The sequence below is a fragment of the Panthera uncia genome (genome assembly GCF_023721935.1).
Source record: "Panthera uncia isolate 11264 chromosome B3 unlocalized genomic scaffold, Puncia_PCG_1.0 HiC_scaffold_1, whole genome shotgun sequence".
NCBI lineage: Eukaryota > Metazoa > Chordata > Mammalia > Carnivora > Felidae > Panthera > Panthera uncia.
Window position 1 is genome coordinate 85,794,088 of NW_026057582.1, and position 26,665 is coordinate 85,820,752.

Sequence of the window (26,665 nt, forward strand, 5' to 3'; positions counted from 1 at the left end):
CTGTGCATCAGCACTCCTATATCCCTTGGGTAAATTCCTAGCAGTGCTTATTGCTGGGTCATAGGGTAGATCTATTTTTAATTTTTTGAGGAACCTCCACACTGTTTTCCAGAGTGGTTGCACCAGTTTGCATTCCCAACAGTGCAAAAGGGTTCCCGTTTCTCCACATTCTCTCTAGCATCTCTAGTCTCCTGATTTGCTCATTTTAGCCACTCTGACTGGTGTGAGATGATATTTGAGTTATTTTTTATATATGGTGTGAAGTAAGGGCCCAAGTTTACTTTTTTGTATATGAATATCCAGTTGTCATTTATTGAAAAGACTATCCTTTCCCCATTGAATTGCCTTGACACCCCCTGTTTTTCCTCTTAACTTTCTTTCAGATTCCTAGTTGCATCTAGAATCAAAAGTTGTTACCGTTTATTCAGTTACCCATTCACCCATTTATTCATTGTTTCCACATTTATTATTTTGTGCTGAGTAATATTCTAATGATTCCCCAGATATTAGATATTTGTGAGCAAAAATTGTCTCTGCCCTCTTACAGTTTAGAATTTAGTGGCAAATGCAGCATTAATGAAATAATGGCCAAATATGTAATTACATACTTGATAAGTGGAATGAGTTATATAGTGTGTTTAATGGACTGAAGGAAAGTAGTGTTAATGACAGGGGGCTGGCCTAATTTGGAGGATCAGGGAAAGAAACCTTCCCTGAGGAACTGAGAATTGAGATGAGATTTGAAAGCTAAGTAGCAATAGACCAAGTAAAGAAAAGGGAAAGAATATTTCAGACAAGGGAACAGCATGTCAAGGACCTGCAGTAGGAGGAGGCCTATCTGATACTTTTAAAGACCTGAAAAACTGCTTGTGTAGCTGGAGCATAGACAGCAAAGGAATAGACACAAGGGATGAGTGGAATAGGATGAAGCTGTGGAGGTGGGTAGAGACCAGATCTATATATCTATATCTATATCTATATCTATATCTATATCTATATCTTTGAATGAGATTTTTTTTAAGTTTATTTACTTGTTTTGAGAGAGAGAGAATCCCAGTCAGGCTCTACACTGTCAGCACAGAGCCTCAGACAGGGCTTTATCCTATGAACTCATGAACCATGAGATCATGACCTGAGCCAAATTTAAGAGTCGGATGCTTAACTGACTGATCCACCCAGGCACCCCAAGAATTTTGGTTTTTATCCTAAAAGCAATAGGAAGCCATTGAAGAGTTTTAAGCTGGGTCCTCACTCGTTCCTTGTGTCTAATAAAGTCCTTTAATGCTTTTGCCCCTTTCCATCCTTACTGTCATTATGTTGGGCCAGGGCCCCATGTCCTCTTTTAGAATTACCATACTGGTCTGAATTGGTATTTGTACTTCCAATTTTCCTATTCCAATTCAGTGTACACAGATAGTCATTTCTAGGCTCAAAACAAACTGGTCCTGTATTCAATTAGGTTTAAAGTAGTTAGAAGCACTCTTTTTGTTTAATATTTTATTTTTAAGTAATCTCCATACTCAGCCTGGGGCTCGAAGTCACAACCCTGAGACTAAGAGTTGTGTGCTCCATTGACTGATCCAGTCAGGCACCCCTAAAAGCACTTTTAACCTGGTATATTCAGATTAAAATGGGCAATTGGAATTTCCCAAAGAATGAGAAAAAGCAGTCAAATCAGTTTTAAAAAAATCTTAAAGCAATAAGGAAGAAGTATAACTTATGCTGTGCACTTCAAAAACTAGCCACCAAGGACAAATTCTGTAGCTCAGCTGGGGGTGGGGCACAGCATGATTTAGCTTCTACCTTGCCTTAACAGCCAAAATCCATATTGGTAACTGACCAAACCCTGATGATTTTCACCTATGTTGTCAAAACTAGAGAGAACACATTCAGTGGGCATTTAGAGTTTTCCTCCTTTGAGTGAGAAATAGGGACATGGCTGCTGAGGGGAAAGGGGAGAAAACAGGGGAAGTTTGTTAATAGTAGGACTAATTCTCTATGAAGGAAATCTTCTTGGTCTGTGGGAGTAGTATAAGCTACTACTAAATCTGCCAGGTAGGTGGTATAAATCCTTATAAATGTTAAAAAAAATTGTTTTTAAGTATTTATTTGAGAGAGAGAGGGAGAGAGAGAGAGAGGGGCAGACAGGGAGGGAGAGAGGAAGAATCCAAAGCAGGCTCTGCACTGCCGGCATAGAGCCTGATGGAGGGCTCAAACTCATGAACTATGAGATCATGACCTGAGCTAAAACTAACAGTCAGATGCTTAACCGACTGAGCCACCCAGGCACCCCCTTTATTAATACTTATTTATTCATTTTTTAGAGGGAGAGATAGACAGTAGGGGAAACACAGAGAGAAGGAGGCAGAGAATCCCAAGCAGGCTCTGCAGCTGTCCATGCAGAGCCTGACATGGGGCTTCAAATCCATGAACTGGGAGATGATGACCTGAGCTGAAACCAAGAGTTGGATGCTTAACTGACTGAGCCACCCAGGAGCCCCTAAATCATATATAGAATAATGGACAAAAGTCTATTACAGTCTAGGAATTCCAACAAATATTGCATATTCTTTCAGCTGAAACCAACTATCCACCTCTGTCTTCTTCTTGGCTACAGAAAAGCCCGTCTTTTTCTGAGGAAAAAATGAACTGATCAGATACTGGGAGAAAGAGTCAATATGTTATATCAGAGCATCTAACATGGACAGAGCAATTCAAGCATGATGAAAATGAAAAGAAATGATATGACAACTAGACAAACACTACTGCAAAAACAACAAAAGAACCTAGCATGCAAAGACAGGTCTAGAAGAAAAACATAACTCAATGCAAGAAAGAAAATTCTTTTCAGTTTCTTTAAATTGTGGAACTGTACTGTTTCGTATAGTAGCCACAGGTCCTAAGAGACTATTTACATTTAAATCAATTAAAATAGAAAATTCAGTTCTTCAGTTACACTAGGCTTGTTTCAAGTGCCTAATAGCCATACATGGCTAGTGGATACTATGTTGATAGCGCATACATATAACATTTTTGTTATCTTAGAAAGCTCTTTTTGGACAGTGCTGCTATGGAGCAAGTTAATAACAATATTATTTGGTAAAATAATACTTAAAGATAAGATGATAAAACAGCAGAATGAGATGGAAAAGGATATTGCAGAACTAAGGAAACAAACTGAAGATCAGTGAAACTAATAAATTAGACAAAAGCAAGGAACAGAATAGACATCATTGAAAATTGTAGACATTAAAGACTTGAGGTAATCATAAACACAGACAAGCCAGTGGTAAGGGAAGACCATCAAAGATGACCCAACAGTGAAACAGCAAATATATTCAAAGAGAATTCTTCTTTTTTAAATTTTTTTAAATGTTTATTATTTTTGAGAGGGACAGAGACAGAAAGTGAGTGGGTTGGGGCAGAGAGAGAGGGAGGCACAGAATCTGAAGCAGGCTCCAGGCTCTGAGCTGTCACCACAGAGCCCCATGCAGGGCTCGAACTTACAAGCTGTGAGATGGTGACCCGAGCGGAAGTCGGATGCTGAACCGACTGAGCCACCCAGGTGCCCCCAAAAGAGAATTCTTCTGAAAAGAGAATTGAGTTGGCAGATTGAATGTTATACCATGTTTTAGGAAAACTTGGAACATAGAGGGTAAAGAATTCTTTAGGCAGAAAAATTATATTCAAGGGGAGAAGTCTAGCTTTTCTGTTTTCTACAGCAACATTTCATGTAATGTCTACAAGGTTCTGAGGGAAGGAAGTGTGGCCTGGAATACTTAGCAGCCCAAGATAATTGTTCTAGTTAAAGGCAGCTGGTAGGTATTCTCACATGTGAAAAAACTCAAGAAATTCAAGACCTGGGAGTTCATCTGGAAAAAAAACCACTTCACAGTAAGTCTTAGCCAATTAAGAGTAAATCAAGATTAAAAATTCAGGAACAGAGAAGTTTCACAAAAGAATTGGTGATGAGCATTGAATCCATTTAAATGTAGAACTAATCTTAAACAGCTATACAAATTATGTTTATAGAAGTGGATATAAATGTTATCAACCTGGACAAAATAAAAATAATAGTATATAATATAGACATGGAGACAGGGGAGATTGGAGAAGGGATGAAAAGAATGCTCTCAATCAATAGAAAATATCTAAAATTGGGACATAGTTGAAAAAATAAGAAAGCATAATGACTGCTCCTGCTTCATGTTTTATACTCCCCCACCTCTTAAAAAAAAAAAAAAAAAAAAAGGGCTAGAGAGCGCGAAAGAGAATCTCAAGTGGGCTCCACACCCAGCATGGAGACCCACATGGGGCTTAATCTCATGACTTGAGTCAAAATCAAAGAGCTGGATGCCTGGGGTGCCTGGGTGGCACAGTTGGTTAAATGTCTGACTCTTGATCTCAGCCCAGGTCATGATCTCACTGTTGGTGAGTTCAAGCCCTGCATTGGGCTCTGCGCTGATGCTGTGGAGGCTGCTTGGGATTCTGTCTCTCCTCTCTGCCCCTCCCCCACTTGTGATCTCTCTAAATAAATATTTAAAAAAAAAAAGACGCTTAACTGACTGAGCCACCCAAACGCCTCTACTTTGTCCTTTTTAGGAAATAGCACCTGTAAAGAAATACATTTGACCCTTAACACAATTTGAACTGTGTGGGTCCACTTATACATGGATTTTTTTCAGCAAATATATTGAAATTTTTTTGGAGATTTGCGATAACTTGAAAAAACTTTCAGATGAACCACATAGCTTAGAAATATTGAAAAGATAAAGGTATGTCATGAATGTATAACATATATGTAGACACTAGTCTATTTTATCACTTACTACCATAAAATATACACAAATCTATTATAAGTTAAAATTTATTAAAACTTCAACACTTACAGACCATATGTGGTGCCATTCACAGTCGAGAGAAATGTAAACAAACATAAAGATGTGGTATTAAATAGTAACTGTGGAAAATTAACTGCTGTACTACTGTACTACTCTAATAATGATTTCCTAGCTATCCTATTGCTATTGTGGTGAGCTTAATTATAGCAAGTATCTAGTTAAAATGCTAATCATCTCCATGTGAACATTTTATCTTTAGTAAATTGTGTATCATAGTAAAAAGTGATCTCTTGGGGTTCTTGCATATTTTTCACTGTGTTTAGTGCAATACTGTACACCTTGAAAAACATCATAGGACTCCTACAGAGCATCACTAGTGATTCTGGAAAGTGCTCCCAAGAAGTGGGGAATATTCAGGAGAGTACAGGAAAAAGTTGAATTGCTTGATAAATACTATAAATTGAGGTCTGCAGCTGCAGTTGCCTGGCATTTCAAGATAAATGAATCTAGCATAAGGACTGTTGTAACAAAAAAAAAAGAAAAAAAATTGTAAAGCTGTTACTGCATCTATTCCAGCAAGTGTGAAAACCTTGTACTTTTTGCAAAATACCTTTTTATCTGAAGATGCAGCTTTTATGTGGGTGTAGGATTGCTCTAAGAAATGCATACCTGTAGACTGATATGACTCGAGGAAAATTGAAGTCATCATATGACAAAGTAAATGGAAGGTGAAAGATAGAAAGCTGGAGAATTTAATGCCAGCAAAGGATGGTTTGATAATTTTAGAAAGAAGTTTGGCTTTAAAAACGTTAGAATAACAGGAGAAGTAGCTTCCGCTGATCCAAGACTGAAGACAAGTTCCCAGACACCATTAAGAAAAATGCTGAGAAAGAATATCTGCCTGAACTGGTTTCTAATGCAGAGGAAAGTGCATTCTGGAAAAAAAAAAAAAAAAAGCCACAAAGGACATTTATTAGTAAGAAAGAGAAATGAGCACCAGATTTAAGGCACAAAGGAATAGGCTAACTCTACTGTGCAAATACATTGTGATCAGGACTGCCATTCTCTATAAAGCTGCTAATCCTCACCCTCAAAGGGAAAAGATAAATACCAGCAGCCAGTTTTTTGGCTGTACAACAGGAGGTCCTGGAAACAAGAGCCCATTTCTGGATCACCGATGCTTTCTCCCTGAGGTCAGGGAGTACCTTGCCAGTAAGGTACTGCCTTTTAAAGTTCTTTCAATGTTGGGCAATGTCCCTGGCTACCCAGAACCCAAGGCATCAAAATGTTGCCCCCAAACACTGTCTCTAATTCAGCCTCTAGATCAGGGGGTCATTAAGGACTTTGAAGGCTCATTACACATGGTACTCTATAGAAAAGATTGTCCACACCACCAAGAGGACCCCAGCAGAAAAAACATCTGAAAATCAAGAATGATAACACCATTGAAGATGCCACTATTGTGACAGAAAAAGCCATGAAAACAGTCAAGCCTGAAAGAATAAATTTCTGCTGGAGAAAACTGTGTCCAGATGTTGTACATGACTTCACAGGATTTATGACAGAGACAGTCAAGGAAATGATGACAGATTGTGGTTATGGCAAAAATGGTTAGTGTGAAAGGTTTCAGGATGTGGATCTTGGAGGAATTCAACAGCTAATAGATGCCCCCCGAGAGGAATTAATAGAAGAGTGCTTGATGGAGAGGAATGCTTCTGAACCAGTCCCAGATGATTGAAGCAGTGCTAGAAAATAAATTGACATTAGACAATCTGGCAGAAGCATTCTAATTGTTCAAGACTGCTTTTGACTTCTTTTATGATGTGGACCCTTCTATGGTACGGGCACTGTAACTAAAGCAAATTGTTGGAAGAAATATTGGTACAATATAGAAACCTTTTTAGAGAAATGAAAAAACAAGCCAGACAGAAGTTATGATATATTCCATAAAGTTACACAGTGTGTTGCCTCTCCTGCCTCCCCTTCTACCTCTACTACCTCGTCCACCCCTTCTGTTGCTATTACCCCTGAGCCCCTCCTCTTCCTCCTTAGCCTATTTAACGTGAAGATGATGAGATGAAGACCTTTATGATGGTCCACTTCCACTTAGTAAATATTCTACTGTACAATTAATAAACTTATCTGTTGTATACATACATGTCTCTCTGTGTGAAAATCTTTGACCTGTACAGCAAGAAATATATGAGCATTTTTGTGTCATTATCATCATCATTGCCTAAGTAGTCATTGTGTAGAACATCATGTGCAAGACTTGTATGGAAGTTGATAGCCTATCCTTACATAGGCATAAGGTGAGTACTATTTAATATAAAATTAATAATTTGTTAGCGTCTTTATAATTTTGCTTTCAAAGAGTTACATTACCATACAGTATACCTTTTTCTCTTGTAAATTGGAGCAACTGCATATCAGCTTATTAAAACAGGTAAGTGATATTTTTAAAAACATTTAACTATTTCCAATATTGCATTGTGAATATGACTGTAATACTGGATCTCATAAAAATTTTATAGGGATTAATCCATTAGTGTATAGGCTAGGCTACTGTGAAGCAACTGTATTGATTACACTAGGCTGCCATAAAGCAACCATATTGCCACTTCATTATCAATGCATGAATTGTTGTACCTGTACGTAAATATGAATTTCATTTTCATATTATGTTTTTATTTTTGATGTCATGTTAGTAATATGTATATAATATCTATAGTGTTTTGTATCATATAAGACAATATTGACAGGTACTGACAGATGATTTATTTTATAAACAGATGACATAAACTTGTGGGATTGAAAAAAAGTGTAGTACTATGAATGTATTTTATTTTTCTTATGATTTTATTAACATTTCTTTTCTCTAGCTTACTGTATTGTAAAAGTACAGCATATAATATGCATAACCTATAAAATATGTTAGTTCACTGTGTTATTATTGAGGATCTTGGTCAATAGTAGGCTATTAGTAGTTAAGTTTTTGGGTAGTCAAATGTTATACATGGGATTTTCAACTGCATGGTGGGTTGGTGCTCTTAACCTCTTGTTCAAGGATCAGCTGTGCTTGAAGTTCAAAAACTACTTCAGCCTGATTTTCTTTTATTACTTTGAAGTATAGTTTAATTTAATACTATGAAAAATGGCATATATAGCATGGTCTTATTTTTTTCTAAATTTCTTTGTCATTCTATTTGTCTAAGTACATACAGAGATATCTGTAATGATAGCTTAGTATTTTAATGATCATTTTAGTTAATTTTGGATTTGCAGTAATTTTTTTTAAATTTTTTTTAATGTTTTTTATTTATTTTTGAGACAGAGAGAGACAGAGCATGAACAGGGGAGGGGCAGAGAGAGAGGGAGACACAGAATCCGAAGCAGGCTCCAGGCTCTGAGCTGTCAGCACAGAGCCTGATGCGGGGCTCGAACTCACGAACTGTGAGATCATGACCTGAGCCGAAGTCGGACGCTTAACCGACTGAGCCACCCAGGTGCCCCGGATTTGCAGTAATTTTTAATAGTTACTGTCTTTCTACATTTCTGTATTGTTATTTATAACAATGGAGAGTTTTGTTCTAAAAATAAACACTATAAACAAATATGTGAGGATATTAACAGTGGTTAACTCTAGATAGGAGGAGGAGTGTATGTGATTATAATTTTTTCCCTCCCTTTCCTTTTAAAAAATTCTGTTTAAGTTTAAAATAAAAAAAGAAGAAAACAAAAATGCCTGAATATTTCAGAGCAAATTAAGCCAAATTTGGAGAGGACAGTTGCTCTGGTTCGTACTATGACATATGGCATAGTAACATAATTTATCCAGATCTGAGAAGTGATGATTTAGTAGTTGGTAATCCACCTGTGAAAAGGATAATCCCTAGAAGTAGTAATAATACTACTTTTTTTTTTTTTTTTTTTAGAGAGAGAGAGTGCAAGCAGGGAGAGGGGCAGAGGGAGAGAGAGAGAGAGAGAGAGAGAGAGAGAGAGAGAGAGAGAGAATTTTAAGCAGGCTCCACACTTAGCACAGGGTTCCACGTGGTGCTCGATCCCATGACCCTGGGATCATGACCTGAGCCGAAATCAAGAGTCAGATGTTCAACTGATGGAGCTACCCAGGAGCCCCAGTAGTAATAATATTAATGTGGAATTGAAATACATGCATTTTCATGGTGTATTTAGGGGATAACGTATTTTAAAATTATCACTTTGTGCCAGGACCAAATAACCTTATGAAAATTGTGCTGAGAATGATATATAGAAGCATACTGAAGAGATAAAGTAGTAATGGTAGTTATACTGTTTTTAGTAGAAGGGAATTATGCTGAATGTGAAATAAAGAGTAGATTTCTCATTTCTTGAGATTTCATGAACTAAAGTCATAATAAACTATAATTCTTTTCCCTTCTGCATTATGAAAAAGTAGTTTGCAAAAGCTGGAAATGGTTAAAATAAATGTGACAATATCATTGGATTAAAAATTAGAAAAAAGTAATTTAGTGATAATATGACATTGTTAGTTCTGACTTTCTGAATGGGAGGGTGGGTATAATTATAGACTAAGAAGTAATACAAACATAAATAGTTTAATGACAGAAAGTGTTGCTACTTTTCACTAGTTTTTGTCTATCTCCCTGCCCTCAACTCTCTTCCAGACTCACCAATCTGAAGAAGATGGAATTTATGTTTTTCAACCCCACAGTCAGCCAGTTAGCTGTCTTTACTTCTCACCTGCCAATCCGGCTCACATACTCTCACTGAGCTATGATGGCACATTACGCTGTGGGGATTTTTCAAGGGCTATTTTTGAAGAGGTAAATGTTAATGTGTTTACATGTTGGCTTGAGATAATATTCTGGATTATTTATGAAATGACACATGAATGATTATTATACCAATCAGAATGGGTGAAGTGGTACAGAGTAGGAATTTTAGAACTGCACTGCTTAAGTTTGAAACCCAGACCATCTGTTACTACTTGTATGACCTTGGAAGTTTTTACCTAATAGGGTTGTCATGAGGGTTAAATGATTTAATTTAGATAAAGTGGTTAGATGATCCAGCCAGGCACGTAAGTATTTGCTCTTAATTATTTTTTAATCTTTGCAAAAATATTTTATTTTGTATTACTGTTTTTTGATTAAAGTATAGTTGACACACAATATTACATTAGTTTTAGGTGTATAACAGTGATTCAACAACTGTATACATTATGCTATGCTCACCACAAGTATAGATACCATCTGTCAGTCTGCACAGCTATTACAATACAATTGACTATATTCTCTATGCTGTACATTTTATCCATTTTTATTCCCATATTCATTACATTACTAGAAGCCTGTATCTGCCATTCCTCTTCATTTATTTTGCCTTTCTCTCATCCCCACCCCACCCCTCTGACAACCACCAGTTTGTTCTCTGGGTCTGTTTCTGGTTTTTTTGTTGTTGTTGTTCATTTGTTTTTTAGATGCTGTATAACTTAAATCATACACTTTCTTTGTCTGACTTACTTCACTTAGCATAATATCCTCTAGGTCCATCTATGTTGTCACAAATGGCAAGATCTCATTCTTTTTTTATGGCTAAGTAATATTCCATTTGTGTGTGTGTGTGTGTGTGTGTGTGTGTGTGTGTGTGTGTGTGTGTGTATGTATGGATATACACACACTCACCACATCTTTGTTCATTTATCAATGGACATTTAGGTTGCTTACATATCTTCACTTTTATAAATAATGCTGCAATGAACATAAGGGTACGTAAATCTTTTCAAATTAGTGGTAATTTTTTTTAATGTTTATTTATTTATTTAGAGACAGAGCATCCTGTGTGTGAGCTGGGGAAGGGCAGAGAGAGAAGGAGAGAGAGAATCCCAAGCAGGCTCTGTGCTGGCAGCGCAGAGCCTGCTGCAGGGCTTGATTTCGTGAACCATAAGATCATGACCTGAGCTGAAATCAAGAGTCTGACTTAACCAGCTGAGCCACTCAGGCACCCCATTGAATTAGTGTTTTCATTTTCTTTGGGTAAATACTAGTAGGATTACTGGATCATAGGGTTTTTCTATTTTTAGTTTTTTGAGGAAACTGCATACTGTTTAGTACAATGGCTGTATAATTTATTCCGACCAACAGTGCACAAGGGTTCCTTTTTCTCCACATCCTTGCCAATACTTGTTATTTCTTGTATTTTTGATAGTAGTCATTCTAACAGGTATAAGGTGATACCTCATTGTGGTTTTGATTTGCATTTCCCTGATAATTAGTGATGTTGAGCATCTTTTCATGGGTCTGTTGGCTATCTCCATGTCTTTGGAAAAGTATCTGTTCATGTCCTCTGCCCATTTTTAATTGGATTACTTGGGGAAGTTTTGGGGTTGTTATATAATTTGGATACTAACACTTTATCAGGTATACTGTTTGCAAATATCTTTTCCAATCATTAGGTTGCCTTTTCATTTTTTTGATGATTTCCTTTGCTGTACAAAAGCTTTTTATTTTGATGTAGTCCTAATATTTTTTATTTTGTTTCCCCCACTGTAAGAGACATATGTAGAAAAATGTTTCTGAGTCTGATGTCAAAGAGATTACTTCCTTGTGTTTTCTTGTAGTTGTATGGTTTCAGATCTCCCATTTAAGTCTTTAATCCATTTTAAGTTTATTACTTTTTAATTAATTAATTTTTAAAGTAAGCTCTACAGCCAATATGGGGCTTGAACTCATAACCCCAAGATCAGGCATAGTATGCTCTACCAATTGAGCCAGCCAGGCACCCCACTTAGGGTTTATTTTTGTGTATGGTGTCAGAAAGTGGTCCAGTTTCTTATTTTTCATGTAGCTGTCCAGTTTTCCCAGCACCATTTATTGAAGAGACTGTCTTCCCCCATTGTGTGTTTTTGCCTCCTTTGTCATAGACTAATTGACCATATAAGCATGGGTTTGTTTCTGGGCTCTCTCTTCTGCTCGATGGATCTATTTTTGTCTCAGTCCCGTACTGTTTTGATTATTATAGCTTTGTAATATGTTTTGAAATCTGGGATTGTGATACCCCCATCTCTGTTCTTTCTCAAGATTGCTTTGCCTATTTAGGTTCTTTTATGGTTCCATACAAATTTTAGGATTATTTGTTCTAGTTGTGTGAAAAATGCTATTGGTATGTTGATAGGGATTGCATTGAATCTGTAAATTGCTTTGGTTAGTATGTACATTTTAACACTATTGGTTCTTTCAGTCCGTGAGTATGGTGTATCTTTCCATTTGTCTGTGTCATCTTCAATATCTTTGATCATTGTTTTATAATTTTCAGAGTACAGGTCTTTTACCTCCTTGCTTAAATTTATTCCCAAGTATTCTTTTTGGTGTAACTATAAATGGATTTGTTTTCTTTTTAAACATTTTTTTTTCAGTTTTATTTATTTGAGAGAGAGAGAGAGAGAGACACATTGGGGGTGGGGGAGGGGCAGAGAGACAAGGAGAGAGAGAGAGAATCCCATGCAGGCTCCACACTGTCAGTGCAGAGCCTGACACAGGGCTCGAACTTATGAACTGTGAGATCATGCCTTGAGCCAAAATCAAGGGTTGGACACTTAACTGACTAAGCCACCCAGGTGGATCAAATAGAATTATTTTCTTAATTTCTCCTTCTGCTACTTTGTTATTATTAGTTGTAATATAATGCAACAGATTTCTGTATATTAATTTTGCATTCTGTAACTTTCCTGAGTTCATTTAGTACTTCTAGTAGTTTTTGGTGGAGTATTTAGGGTTTTCTATGTATAGTATCATGTCATCTGCAAACAGTGACAGTTTTATGGTTTCCTTACCAATTTGGATGCCTTTTATTTCTTTTTGTCTGCTTGTTGTGGCTAGGACTTCCAAGTACTATGTTGAATAAAACTGATGAGAGTGGACATCTTTGTCTTGTTTCTAATCTTAGAGAAAAAACTCAATTTTTCACCATTGAGGGTGATATTAGGTGTGCGTTTGCTATATATAGGCTTTATTGTGGTGAGGTATGTTCTCTCTAAACCCACTTAGTTAAGAATTTTTATCATGAATGGATGTTGAATTTTATAAAATGCTTTTTCTGCATCTATTGAGATGATATGATTTTTTATCCTTTATTTTATTAATGTGTATCATGTTGATTGGTTTGCAGACAGTGAACCATCCTTGCATCCCCAGAATAAATCCCATTTGATTGTGGTAAATAATCCTTTTAATGTACTGTTTAATATGGTATACTACTGTTGTGCTGAGGGCTCTTTGTATCTGTGTTCATCAGGAATATCGGCCTACGGTTTTCTTTCTGTAGTGCTTTGGTTTTGCTTGCCTTGTAGAATGTATTTGGAAGCTTTCCTTCCTCTTCTGTTTTAGCACAGTTTGAGGAGACTAGGTATTAACTTTTCTTTAAAAGTTTGGTGGAATTCAGGGGTGCCTGGTGGCTCAGTCAGTTAAATATCTGTCTCTTGATTTTGGCTCAGGTCATGACCTCATGGTTGGTGAGATTGAGCCCTGAGTCAGGCTTTGCACTGATAGCACATAGCCTGCTTGGGGTTCTCTCTCTCTGCCCTTCCCCAACTTGTGCATGTGCATGCATGCTCTCTCTCAAAAGAAATAAATAAACATTAAAAAAAATAAATGTTTGGTAGAATTCATCTGTAAATCCATCTGGTCCTGAACTTTTGTTTGTTGAGTTTTTTGATTACTAATTCAATTTTGTTACTAGTAATTGGTTTGTTCAGATTTTCTGTTTCTTCCTGATTCAGTTTAGGAAAATTATGTTTCTAGGAATTTAGTCATTTCTTCTAAGTCGTCTGATATTTTGGCGTATAATTTTTTGTAGTCTCTTACAATTATTTGTATTTCTGTGGTGTCTGTTGTTACTTTTTTTTTGTTTCTGGTTTTATTTATTTGAGTCCTCCCTTTTTCTCTTGATGAGTCAGGCTAAAGGTTTATCAGATTTACCTATCTTTTCAAAGAACCATCTCTTGGCTTTATTGATCTTTTTTGTTTTTGTTTTCTTTTTTAAGCGTGTGTTCATTTATTTCTCTTCTGGTCTTTTTTATCTTCTTCCTTTTACTAACTTTAGGCTTTGGCTTTGTGTGTCGTCTTTTTCTAGTTCCTTTAGGAATAAGGTTAGATTGTTTATTCAAGGTTTTTCTTGTTTAAGGTAGGCCTGTAGTGCTACAAATTTCCCCCCTAGAACAGCTTTTGCTGTATCCCAGAGATAATGGATTATTGTTTTTTCATTTTCATTTGTTTCCATGTGTGTTTTACTTCCTCTTTGATTTCTTCATTGATCCATTGATTGCTTAGTAGCATGTTATTTAGCTTCTATGTGTTTGTGTTCTTTCTAGTTTTTTTTTTTCTGATAATTAATAGTTTCATACTGTCAGAAAAGATGCTTGATATTTCAGTTTTCTTACATTTATCGAGTCTTGTGTCTTAACATGATTTATCCTGGAGAATATTGCATGTGTACTTGAAAAAAATGTGTATTCTGTTGGTTTTAGAGAAAGTGTTTTGTGTACATCTGTTAAGTCAGTCTGGTCTATTGTACAGTTCCAAGACACAGTTTCCTTACTGATTTTCTACCTGGATGATTTATCCATTGGTGTAAAGTGGGGGTATTAAAAAGTCTCCTACTATTACTGTATTGCTGAGCATTTCTCCTTTTATGTGGGTTGATATTTGCTTTATGTGTTTAGGTGCTCCAGTGTTGGGTACATAGATATTTATGATTGTTACATTCTTTTGTTGGATTGATCTCTTTGTCATTATGCCCTTCTTTGTCTCTTGTAACAATATTTTGTTTTTGCTTTTGAGAGAGACAGAGCATGTGAGTGGGGGAGAGAGGCAGAGGGAGAGGGAAAGAGAGAATCCTAAGCAGACTCCATACTCAGTGTGGATCTCAACCTGAGTCAAAATCTAGAGTTGGATGCTCAACTGACTGAGCCACCCAGGCACTCCACAGTCTTTGTTTTAAAGTCTATTTTGTCTGCTGGAAGTATTGCTGCACTGGTTCTTTTTCCCCTTTTCCATTTGCATGGAATGTCTTTTGCCATCCATTCACTTTTAGTCTGTATGTGTCCTTAGGTGTGAAATGAATCTCTTGTAGGCAGCATATAGATGGGTCTTGTTTTTTTTTTTTTTTTTTTTAATCCATTCAGTTACCCTGTGTCTTTTGATTGGAGCATTTAGACCATTTACGTTTAAAGTAATTATTGTAGGGGGGCCAGTCTAACACCTGCAAGGTCAAATTAAGTTGAAGTCTATTTAAGAATAGTTGAAAGATTGGGGCCTTTGGGGGCTCAGTTGGTTAAGGATCCAACTTCAGCTCAAGTCATGATTCTCATGGTGTGTGAGCTCAAGCCCCTCATTGGGCTCTCTGCTGTCAGCATGGAGCCTGCTTTGGATCCTCTGTCACCGTCTTTCTCTGCCCCTCCCCTGCTCACACTCTCTCTATTTTCTCTAGAAAATAAATAAACATTAAAAAACAAAAAAGAATAGTTTGAAGATCTTGGGCTCATACTCAGGACCACTATTCTCCCAGGGACACTCTACCTAGATGACCTAGAAACCTTGGAGGTTTGTAATCATTTTGATTTCTGGCACAATGCACCAGAATCTTCCAAAGGCTGAGAAATCTGTTAATGTAATCCCAGTGATTACATTTTAGTTTACTACTTAAATATCTACTGCTTAATGCTTACAATAATCATACTATTTGAAGTGAGCTTTCAAATTTGCTTAACTGTATCAAATTTCCTTAATAATTCTTACAAATCAAACTTTTTTAATAGTATGGATTTTAATCTTTGTGAAGTTTAGGATGATTTAGATGTAGGATTTTATCCTTTATCTTAAGTGTGACTTTTAAAGTTTCTAGAAGTCCTCAGTGTAAGAGCAATTTATATGTAATAGACAACAAAGAGAATAAGGCTATCACTGAAGTTGCTTTGTAAATACTAATTGATGGTATAATTTTATGCCTTAATCTTTTACATAAGAGATAATTTTTGTCAAAAGTCTTCTTCAAATTGTTTAATGATAACACTTTGGTTATTAAGGTACAACCATGTAGTTATCTATGCAAGTCATGTTCTGTTTTATATTTGTCTTTATTCTTATAAGAAAGTTGGAATTTGAAATTTAAAGGTATGTGTATATCATATCAGTCACTTAATAATAACTACTTAATTTTTTAAACAGCTTTACTGACATATAATTTACGTATCGTACAATTCACCCATTTAAAGTTAAAATCCAATGGTTTTTAGTATATTTACAGAGTTGTGAAACCATTATCAGAGTCTAATTTAAAAATATTTCATCACCCCAGAAAGAAACCCCTTGCCCATTAGCAGGTAGTCCCAATTTTCTCTCCCCCACCAGCCCTAGACAACCACCAATCTACTTTCTATCTTTCTAGACTTGCCTATTCTAGATATTTCATATAAATGGAATCATACAATTTGTAGTCTTTTGTGACTTTATTCTTTTTTTTTTTTTTTAACGTTTATTTATTTTTGAGACAGAGAGAGACAGAGCATGAACAGGGGAGGGGCAGAGAGAGAGGGAGACACAGAATGGGAAGCAGGCTCCAGGCTCTGAGCCATCAGCCCAGAGCCCGACGCGGGGCTTGAACTCACGGACCGTGAGATCGTGACCTGAGCTGAAGTCGGATGCTTAACCGACTGAGCCACCCAGGCGCCCCGTATTCTTTTACATAACAATGTTTTCAAGGTTCATCCATGTTGTGAAATGTCATTACTTCATTCCTTTTTGTGGCTGAATAATATTTCACTGTATGGATATACCACATTTTCATCATTTGTGTTGTTTCCATTTTTTACTATTGAAAATAAGGTTATTATGAACATTCATGTACAGCTTTTGTGTGAACATAAGCTTTCATTTCTCTTGAGTATATACCTAGGAGTGGACTTGCTGGGGCATATGGTAACTCCGTGTTTAACATTTTGAGAAACTATCAAACTGTTTTCCATACTGGCTCTACCATTTTACACACTCATCAACAATATATGAGTGTTTCAGTTTTTCCACATCTTTGCCAACACTTATTGTTGGTTACTATAGCCATCCTAGTGAGTATGAAGTCCTGTGTCATTATGGTTTTGATCCTCATTTCCCTAATGATTGATACTCAGTGTCTTTTCATCTGCTTATTGGCCATTTGTAGTTCTTTACAGAAATGTTGATTTCTTTAAATATTGGATTCTTTGCCTAATTTTTAATTGGGTTATCTATCTATCTATCTATACACACACAATACACACATATGATTTCTCCATATATATATATATATATATATATATATATCTCCATCTCTCTCTCTATATAAGGTTATTTATATATATAAGTTTATATGTGTGTGTATATATATATATATATATATATATATATATATATATATATATATAAGTTTATTTGAGAGAGACAGAGCATGAGCAGGGGAGGGACAAAGAGAGAGAGAGAGAGAGAGAGAGAGAGAATCTCAAGCAGGCTCTGCATGGTCAGAGCCCAGTATTTGTAGGGCTTGAATCCATGAAACCGTGAGATCATGACCTGAGCTGAAATCAAGAGTTGGACTCCTAACTGACTGAGCCACCCAGGTACCCCTATATATGTATATATATATTTTTAAGTTTATTTATTCTCAGAGCCAGAGCACGCACAAGCAGGTGAGGGGTAGAGAGGAGAGACAGAATCCCAAGCAGGCACCACACTATCAGCACAGAGCCCGATGTGGGGCTTGAACTCAACTGTGAGATCATGACCTGAGCCAAGATCAAGAGTTGGACTCTTAACCACTGAGCCACCAAGGCCCTCCCATATATGTGTGTGTGTGTGTGTGTGTGTGTGTGTGTGTGTGTGTGTATTTTTTTTTTTTAAGTCTGGTTTATTGAGGTATAAGTTATATGTAGTAGAATTTATCCCTTTAAGTGTATGGTTCTATGAGCTTTGGCAAATTGTGTACACCCGTGTAATGCAACCAAAATCAATATAGAGAAAATTTCCATCACCTGAAAAATTTACCTTATGACCCTTTGTAGTCAGTCTCCTCCCCCTTCCCACAGCCCCTGACAACCACTGATGTGATTACTGTCCCTATAACTTTGCTCCAGAATGTCAAGTAAATGGAATCGAATCATATGGTATGTAGCTTTTTATGTCTGACTTCTTTCAGCTAGTATAATACTTTGAAGATTCATCCATGAAGTTGCATGCATAAGTAATGTGCTCCTGTTACTTCTGATTGAGCAGTTACCTTGTGTTAGACATTTACCTGAGAGTGCTTTATATATATTATTAAGCCTTATAACACTCTATGAAATAAATAATGTTATCCTCACTTAACAGTTGAGAAAACTGAGGTAAAGAGGTTTATTAGCTTGCTCAGGAACATAAATGGTAGTGCTAGAGTTTTCACTTGGGTCTGTCTGACTTCACTGCACTTAAGCCCCTGCACTTAACCATTTTTAACATACTGACTGAATATTTCAGGTTTCATTTGTGTATATTGGGCTTTTTGGGTGTATGGGGGTTATGATGATTTCAGTTAATTAATTTGTTAATCTCAGTTTATAATAGTACGTTAAAACTAAATACCAGCAATTAGTGATTCAATGTTGCAAATTGTGGTTATTCTCTTACTTGTGTCTGACACATTCTACAACTGTTATTTTTTATTTTTTATGTGTGTGAGACCTGAGCCCAAAGTAATAGTACTGTGGATTATAAGTGATTAAAAATCATAACATTAACATATGCTTATGATAACATATTTACAGTAAATAGGGTGTGCAAAGGAAATCTGCTTTTTCCCCATTTCCACTCTGCAGAAGTAAGCCTTGTAGTTCTTGGGTATGCTTCAAGAAAGTACACATATACTTACAACCATGTAATTTTGTACTAATGGATTCATACTGTATACATACTTTTTTTGCAACTTTCTCTTTTCACTTACTAGTATGGAGAGATTATAGTACAAATCTACCTCATTCTCTTTAGCATTTCATGGTATTTCAAAGTAGTGATGTACCATCATTTATTAAACCAGGCCTCTTTTGGTGGACATTTAGGTTGCTTCTTTAAAAAAAATTTTTTTTAATTAAATATTTATTTTTTTTGAGAGAGACAGCATGAGTGGCAGAGAGAGAGAGGGAGACACAGAACACATAGCAGGCTCCAGGCTCTGCGCTGCCAGCACAGAGCCCAATGTGGGGCTCAAACCCATGAACTGTGAGATCATGACCTGAGCTGAAGTCAGACACTTAACCCACTGAGCCACTCAGGCGCCCCAGGTTGCTTCTTATTGCTATTGTAGGCAGTCTTGCAGTAGGCAACTTTATATATATCTTAGATAAATTTTTGGGTCAGAGGGTACAAGCATTAAATAGTTTGATAGGTGTACTCTGGTTGTCAGAAATTTGCTATGTATTTATTTACACTTCTCCCAAGAGTAGGTGATGAACATTTGGCTATATTTTTTTGGACTTAGGTGGCAAAATTCCTTGATATATTAAGGTATTTGAATTGGGTAGAATTCATATTTAGTTCATTTCCTAGTAAGTGTCACAGGGTAGATCTGCAACTGAGGTTTGGTGGATTTAAGAGATTTGGCATGTAACCCTGACATGGGTAGATGGGCCATTTGATTGTAGGGGAGTCTCACAGCTGATCAGTGCCTTTGTTTTCATCTCTGTAAAAAGGGGTGATCATTCTGCCTGGTGCTTTCTGTGGGATGATGGAAGAATAAATGAGATTATTAGGTAAAGTGTTTCATAGATTTTTACCAAAGAATTTATGCATCTGTTTTCTTTAAAAAGGAGAGTGTTGTATAAGTTGTTACTTATATCCTTAGGTATGTAGAGATGAAAGAAGTAGCTTTTCCTCCTTTGACTTCTTGGGAGAAGATGCTTCCACTTTAATAGTGGGACACTGGAATGGAAATATATCGCTGGTGGATCGACGGACACCTGGAACTTCTTATGAGAAGCTTATCAATTCTTCTCTGAGAAAAATAAGAACTGTTCATGTCCACCCAGTGCATAGACAGTATTTTATCACTGCAGGATTGAGGTATGTTCTTCATAAAGTTTTGTGATTCAGGCCTTTTAAAGTTAGGAATATTGCTTTAGTTTGGATGTCAAAGATCTCCAACTTTTGTGATACCCCATATGGTCAAATAATTTTGATTTCTACACCAATTGAGGTTTTATTGAATGTGATTTTTTTAAAAGAGAGATTCTTTTGGATTTAATAAATAGTGAAAATATTAAACCAGAACACATTTTTGTTTTCCGTGGCATCACATGCATTTAATTCTAGTCTCTTGAGAAGAAAACTTATAAAAAAACCTGTATGTGACATAGAACTTGTTGGTCTGTGTTCATTTTTTTCTCAGACTGGAAAACCAAGTAGAATCTTGTTGTCTACACAGTGTAAAATTATTACAGATTAGAATGTTCTGTCTTAATTGTTCGTCAGTGTAATGAGTATTTGAGTGTCTAATTAATGTTCAGCACTATTCGAGAGCTCACTAAAACTGAGAATTATTCTCCCCTTACAGGGATACTCATATTTATGATGCAAGGCACCTGAATCCCAGGGGAAGCCAGCCTTTGATTTCTTTGACTGAACACACAAAGAGCATCGCTTCTGCATATTTTTCACCTCTTACTGGTAACAGAGTAGTGACCACATGTGCTGATTGTAAGCTGAGGTAAATTGGGGAGATAGAAATGTGTTGTTAAGGAATCTAAAGAGTCTGTAGCTACTGTGTCAGTAAACTGGTAGCTTTACTACTGCTCCCTATTGAATTGCTAGTATTATTGTTTTGTAGCCATTTCTCTGTTCCTAGCCAGATCAATAACCTATATTTAATGGCTTTTCAAAAGTTTTTGGGCCTGGAAATTTCCTTGAGATCAGCAGGAAAGGTCTATAGCTACTTCAGGAAGTAGATGTCAGGCTTTCCTTTGAGCCCTGAGCAATCCCAGAATTCCCAATAAAACCAGGCTGTGATATGTTGGAAGAAAGATAATTTTAGCATAGGGACAAACTCTTATGTTGGGGATAGTGGGGTCTGCCTTACATGTGAAATGCTGAGTGTAGGCAGGCAGAAAAGATAGCAAAAATTGGGCTTCTGTACAAACAACTGGTTACAGTTTTATGGTTTTAGCTTTTTGGTACTTCCTAAAATGGCTTTAAAAATGAAATGTAAACAGTTGAACAAAAATTAGAATGTAGTGCCAATAAAAAAGATGTGAAGAATGTTAATACAACCACAAAGGAAATGATTTTGTTCTCTTCTGTAATTCCTGGTTTTGCTTAGCATTGTAAGCATTTATTATTTTATGAGAGTTTTTACCTTAAGTGATTCTGGAATTCATTGGTTGAATAGTAGGACACTGGATGGAAATATATGACTGGTGGATAGACAGTATCTGTTGAATGTATCTGTTGAATATATATTGTGGGCCCAGCTCTAGAAAGGCACCTAATTTCTGTTATACTCTTCTATTGGGAAGAGCATGGTTTTCGGTTTGTGACAAATACCCAGTTAGTTTCTAGTAAAGTCTGTGAGCATTACCCAGGTGGGTGCATTAAAAGATTTAGTCACCAGGCAGTGGCAGCCCATTGTCTCTTTTCCACCCATACAGTTTTCTTTGTCTCAGAAGCTACCTATTTTTCCCATTTCTTTCCATTTGCACTGTAGAGTTTACATTAGCTGTTAATGATTCACCTTTCTGGTCATCTAAGTAGGCAATAAGCTCTAGTGCCAAGAAACTGCACTGGAATAGCTAGGTGCATAAAGAAGGGGGAGGTGGTGTGATGTGGGTAGTTTCTTTCTCTACCTGGTAGAGGCTTCTGGACTCTTTGAGTTATCCCACAAGAACTTCTCCCCTTGGTTGCTGGTCAGTCATAGTCTTGCCAGCATCTGAAAATGACATTGTTTAGTCCCTCACTAATGAGTCTCATGGGGGAATTGCTCTTGATATGTGCATGCACTTTTAGGTTATTTGTACATTTTCAGACCATATCCCTTTATATATGATCTATATTGTGATTTCTAATAGATTTCACCAGATTATCACTTTATAATGTGCATTTTACATTTGGGGTAATAGCATTTAAATAAATTATTTCTACACTAAACTATAAAGCACTGAATTTTATAATATTTCTTGTAATTTTTGTTAAAGCCTGATCCTATATATTTTAAAATAGCAATCATATTTCATATCATGAACCAATGAAAAGCTTGTTAAATACACTGATGTTTCAGAAAATTTTTAAGAAACAGTAAAAAGGGTGTTACTTTATTCCTGATCTTTATTTTGCAGAATCTTTGACAGCAGCTGTATATCCTCTCAGATTCCTCTGCTCACTACCATCAGGTAGGTTTCCATATGCTGAATAATGTAGACCCTGGATTGCTATCAGCTATTTAGAGTGCATACATTAGACATCTGATGATCAAAGAGATGTAATAAGTCTGATTTTTGTATTACATTAAGTGTCCTAGTTTGCTAGTTCCTATCCTGTTTAGAAGTGTTCTTGCTTCCAGGTTCACTGTATTTTTAAAGAGGTTCAGTCTCTTAGTCAGTAGCTGTTCTCTACAGCTGGGTGGTTCTGTTTGGTTAAGGTGGATGACTGTATTCCACTTGAATTATTTATGGTATCTTATTAAAGAAGATTGTAACTACTTACCTACTGTGAGGCCAGCTGAAGCTCTCTTTGTTTATACCTGTTTGTTGTGAGCTTAAATGGTTTCCCCACCTTCCCACTTACTTTCTTTGGTTACTTTCTTTCTTTTTTTTGCATCTGCTATTTTTAATGTATGTACAGTATTTTACATCCAACTTGCGTCAATGCCTTCTTCCTAGATGTCTCTCTTTGTGAGTATTTATGGAGTTGGGAATAGGGTATGCAATATGTTGATTGTTGCTTCATGCATTTTATAGTCTGTGGAAGCTACATTTAAGTGTGTTTGTTTCCTTTCTCATAAATTGTCCCTCTTCATTTCCTTTTTCAAACTTTATGCCCATTAAACCTTGATTCTTCCTTCTCCCTCCCTTCCAGACCTTGGCAACCACCTTTCTACTTGACACTTGATGAGTACTTATAACTACTTTAGATACTTTATATGAGTAGAATCATGGTACTTGTCATTCTTTGACTAGTGTATTTCACTTGACATCATGTCCTCAGTGTTCTCTTATGTTCTAGCATGTGACAGGGTCTCATTTTTTAAGGCTGCATAATATTTCATTGTATGTGTAATCCACATTTTCTTTATCCCGTTTATCTGTTGAAGGACATTTGGGTTGTTTCTACCTTTTGGCTATTGTAAATGCTGCAGTGAACATGGGTGTGCAAATATCTCTTCAAGGTCCTTTGAATTATTTTGGGTATATAGCCCAGAAGGAGGAGTTTTTTAATTTTTGAGGAACTTCCATATTGTTTTTCTGTAAGGGCTATACATTTTACTTTCTGATACTACCAGCAGTACACCAGGGTTCTAATTTCTCTGTATATTCATCACTTTTCTCTTCTTCTTCTTTTTTTTTTAAGTTTATTTATTTATTTATTTTGAGAGAGAGAGACACACACACACACACAGAGGCAGAGAGGCAGAGAGTGGAGAGACAGAATCCTAAGCAGGCTCTGCACCATGAGCACAGAGCCCGATGCAGGACTCGAACTCAAGAACCCATAAGATCATGACCTTAGCTGAAGTCAAGAGTCAGACACTTAACCCACTGAGCCACCCAGGTGCCCCTCACTTGTTTTCTGCTCTTTTGTTAGTGATTATCTAAATGGGTGTGAGGTAATATCTCACTGTGGTTTTGATTTGCATTCCTCTAATGATTAGTGATATTGAACATCTTTTCATATGCTTTTGGCCATTTATATATTTTCTTTGTAGAACTGTCTATTCAAGTCTTGCCCATTTTTGAAATGGGTCATTTTTGCTTTCAATTTTTTAAAAATGTTTTTTATTTATTATTTTGGGAAAGAGAGAGAAAGGGACAGAGCACAAACAGGGGAGGGGCAGAGAGAGGGGGGAGACACAGAATCCAAAGCAGGCTCCAGGCTCTGACCTGTCAGCACAGAGCCCAATGCAGGGCTCAAACCCACAAACTAAGATCCTGACCTGAGCTGAAGTCAGATGCTCAACTGACTGAGCCACCTGGGCGCCCCTAGTTTGAGTTGTAGGAGTTACACTATTTTGTAGGTTGCCTTTCATTCTGTTGATTGTTTCCTTTGGTGCACAGAATTTTTGAGATTAATATAGTCCTATTTGTCTGTTTTGCTTTTGGTGTCATATCCAAGAAATCATTGCCAAATCCAATGTCCTGAAGTTTTTTCACTATGTTTTCTTCTAGGAGTTTTGTTTCAGGTCTTATGTTTAAGTCTTTAATCCATTTTGAGTTATTTTTGTATATGGTGTAAGATTACTGTCTAACTTTGTTCTTTTGTATGTGGATATCCAGTTTTTCTGGCACCATTTGTTGAAGACACTCCCCTTTCCCTATTGTGTGGTCTTGGCACCCTTATGGAAGGTCATTTGACCATATACATGAGAGTTTATTTCTGGGCTCTCTGTTACGTTGGACTGTATGTCTTTATGCCAGTACCACTCTATCTTCCTTACTGTTACTTTGTGGTATATTTTGAAATCAGGAAGTGTGAGGCCCCCAACTTAAAAAAAAATCTTTTTTTTAAAGATTATCTTGGCCATTTGTGGTCCTTTGAGCTTACATATCAGTTTTAAGATTATTTTTCTGTTTCTGTACAAAATGCCATTGGGATTTTGATAGGTATTACATTCAATTTATAGATCAGTTTGAATAGTTAAGAACATTTCAACAATATTAAATCTTCCAATTTATGGACATGATGTCTATTTATTTGTATCTTCTTTGATTTGTTTTTGTAGTGTTTTATAGTTTTCAGTGTACAAATCTTTCACTTCTTTGGTTAAATTTATTCCTATGTATTTTATTCTTTTTTTGTAAATGGGATTGTTTTCTTAATTTCCTGTCCAGATTGTTCATTGTTAATGTGTAGAAATGCAACTGATTTTTGTACATTTATTTTTGTATCCTGCAATGGTGCTGAAATTGTTTTAGTTTAACAGTTTTTTATGTGAGTGTAGAGTCTTAGAATTGAATTTTATGTGAGTGTGGAGTTGTGTCATGCAAACAGATAATTATACTTCTTCATTTCCAGTTTGGGTGCCTTGTATTTCTTTTTCTTGTCTAATTGATCATCATGTGAGTGTTCAGAATGTCCCCCTTATCAAATGCTTGTTGGTGTAATGGTGATGTCTCACAGGTAGGATCTAGCTACCTGTACAGTTGTGAACACCTGGCATTTAGATTAGTGTCTCTAGTCCTACCAGATTTATGTTGGTAAGAAACATACTTCGGGACTGTGTTGGATAGAAATGGCAAGAGTGGGCATCCTTGCCTTTTCCCTTATCTTTGAGGAAAAGCTTTCAATCTTTCACCATTGAGTATGATATTAGCTGTGGGCTTTTTGTATATGGCCTTTAATATGTTTATATAGTTCCTTGTGTTCCTAGTTCATTGAATGTTTTTATCATGAAAGGGTATTGATTTTGTCGAACGATTTTTCTGCATCGAGATGATCTCATGGTTTTTGTCCTTCATTCTGTTAATGTGGTATATTAAATCATTTGAGTTTTGTATGTTGAAACATCTTTGCATTCCAGATACACATCCAACTTGATCATAGTGTATAATCCTTTTAATGCACTACTGAATTCAATTTGTTAGTATTTTGTTGAGGATTTTTGCATCAGTATTCATCAGGGATGTTAGTCTGTCATTTTATTTTTTTGCAGAGTCCTTTTCTGGTTTTGGTATCAGAACAGTGCTGGTTTCAAAGAAATTTGGAAGTTCCCCCTTAATTGTTGGGAAGAATTTGATGAGCATTGGTGTTTATTCTTTAAATGTTGGGTAGAATTCTCCAGCAAAACCATCTGGTCCTGGGCTTTTCTTTATTGGAAGGTTTTCGATTGGTGTTTTAATCCCCTTAGTAGTTAGTTATAGGCTTAGATTTTCTGTTTCCTCATGGTTCGGTCCATGAGGAAATGCCATTTCTTCTGGGTTAACCAATATGTTGGCATATAATTGTTCGTACTGTTCTCTTGTAATCCTTTTTATTTTTGTGACATAAGTTTTAATGTCCTCGCTTTCATATCTGATTTCAGTTACTTGCATTTTTTTTTTTTTAATTTTTTTTTTTCAACGTTTTTTATTTTTATTTTTGGGACAGAGAGAGACAGAGCATGAACGGGGGAGGGGCAGAGAGAGAGGGAGACACAGAATCGGAAACAGGCTCCAGGCTCCGAGCCATCAGCCCAGAGCCTGACGCGGGGCTCGAACTCACGGACCGCGAGATCGTGACCTGGCTGAAGCCGGACGCTTAACCGACTGCGCCACCCAGGCGCCCCTCAGTTACTTGCATTTTATCTTTTATTCTTTTTTTTCACTTTTTTTTCCTAATCTAGGTGAGGGCTTGTCAATTTTGTCGATCTTCTCAAAACACCAACTTAGTTTTTTTTTTCTATTGTTTGTTTTTTTTTCTATTGTTTTTCTATTCTCCATTTCATTTAGCTCTGTTTTAAATTTTTCTTTTTTAATGTTTATTTTTGAGAGACACAGAGAGAGGGACAGAGCATGAGCAGAGAAAGGAGAGAGAGAGAGAGAGACATAGAATCCAAAGCAGGCTCCAGGCTCTGAGATGTCAGCA

The 26,665-nt window shown here is 36.4% G+C and overlaps 1 protein-coding gene across 2 annotated transcripts in view; it reads left to right on the top strand.

The window, feature by feature from the left end:
- The window catches only part of WDR76 (WD repeat domain 76), a 62,751-nt gene that overhangs the window by 32,839 nt on the left and 3,247 nt on the right, over nt 1–26,665 (top strand). For both annotated transcript variants that reach the window (XM_049613514.1, XM_049613515.1), the window contains 4 exons: nt 9,509–9,667; nt 19,743–19,960; nt 20,451–20,603; nt 22,225–22,278. In XM_049613514.1, the coding sequence (XP_049469471.1) occupies nt 9,509–9,667; nt 19,743–19,960; nt 20,451–20,603; nt 22,225–22,278 (584 nt within the window). The remainder of the gene's footprint in view (nt 1–9,508; nt 9,668–19,742; nt 19,961–20,450; nt 20,604–22,224; nt 22,279–26,665) is intronic.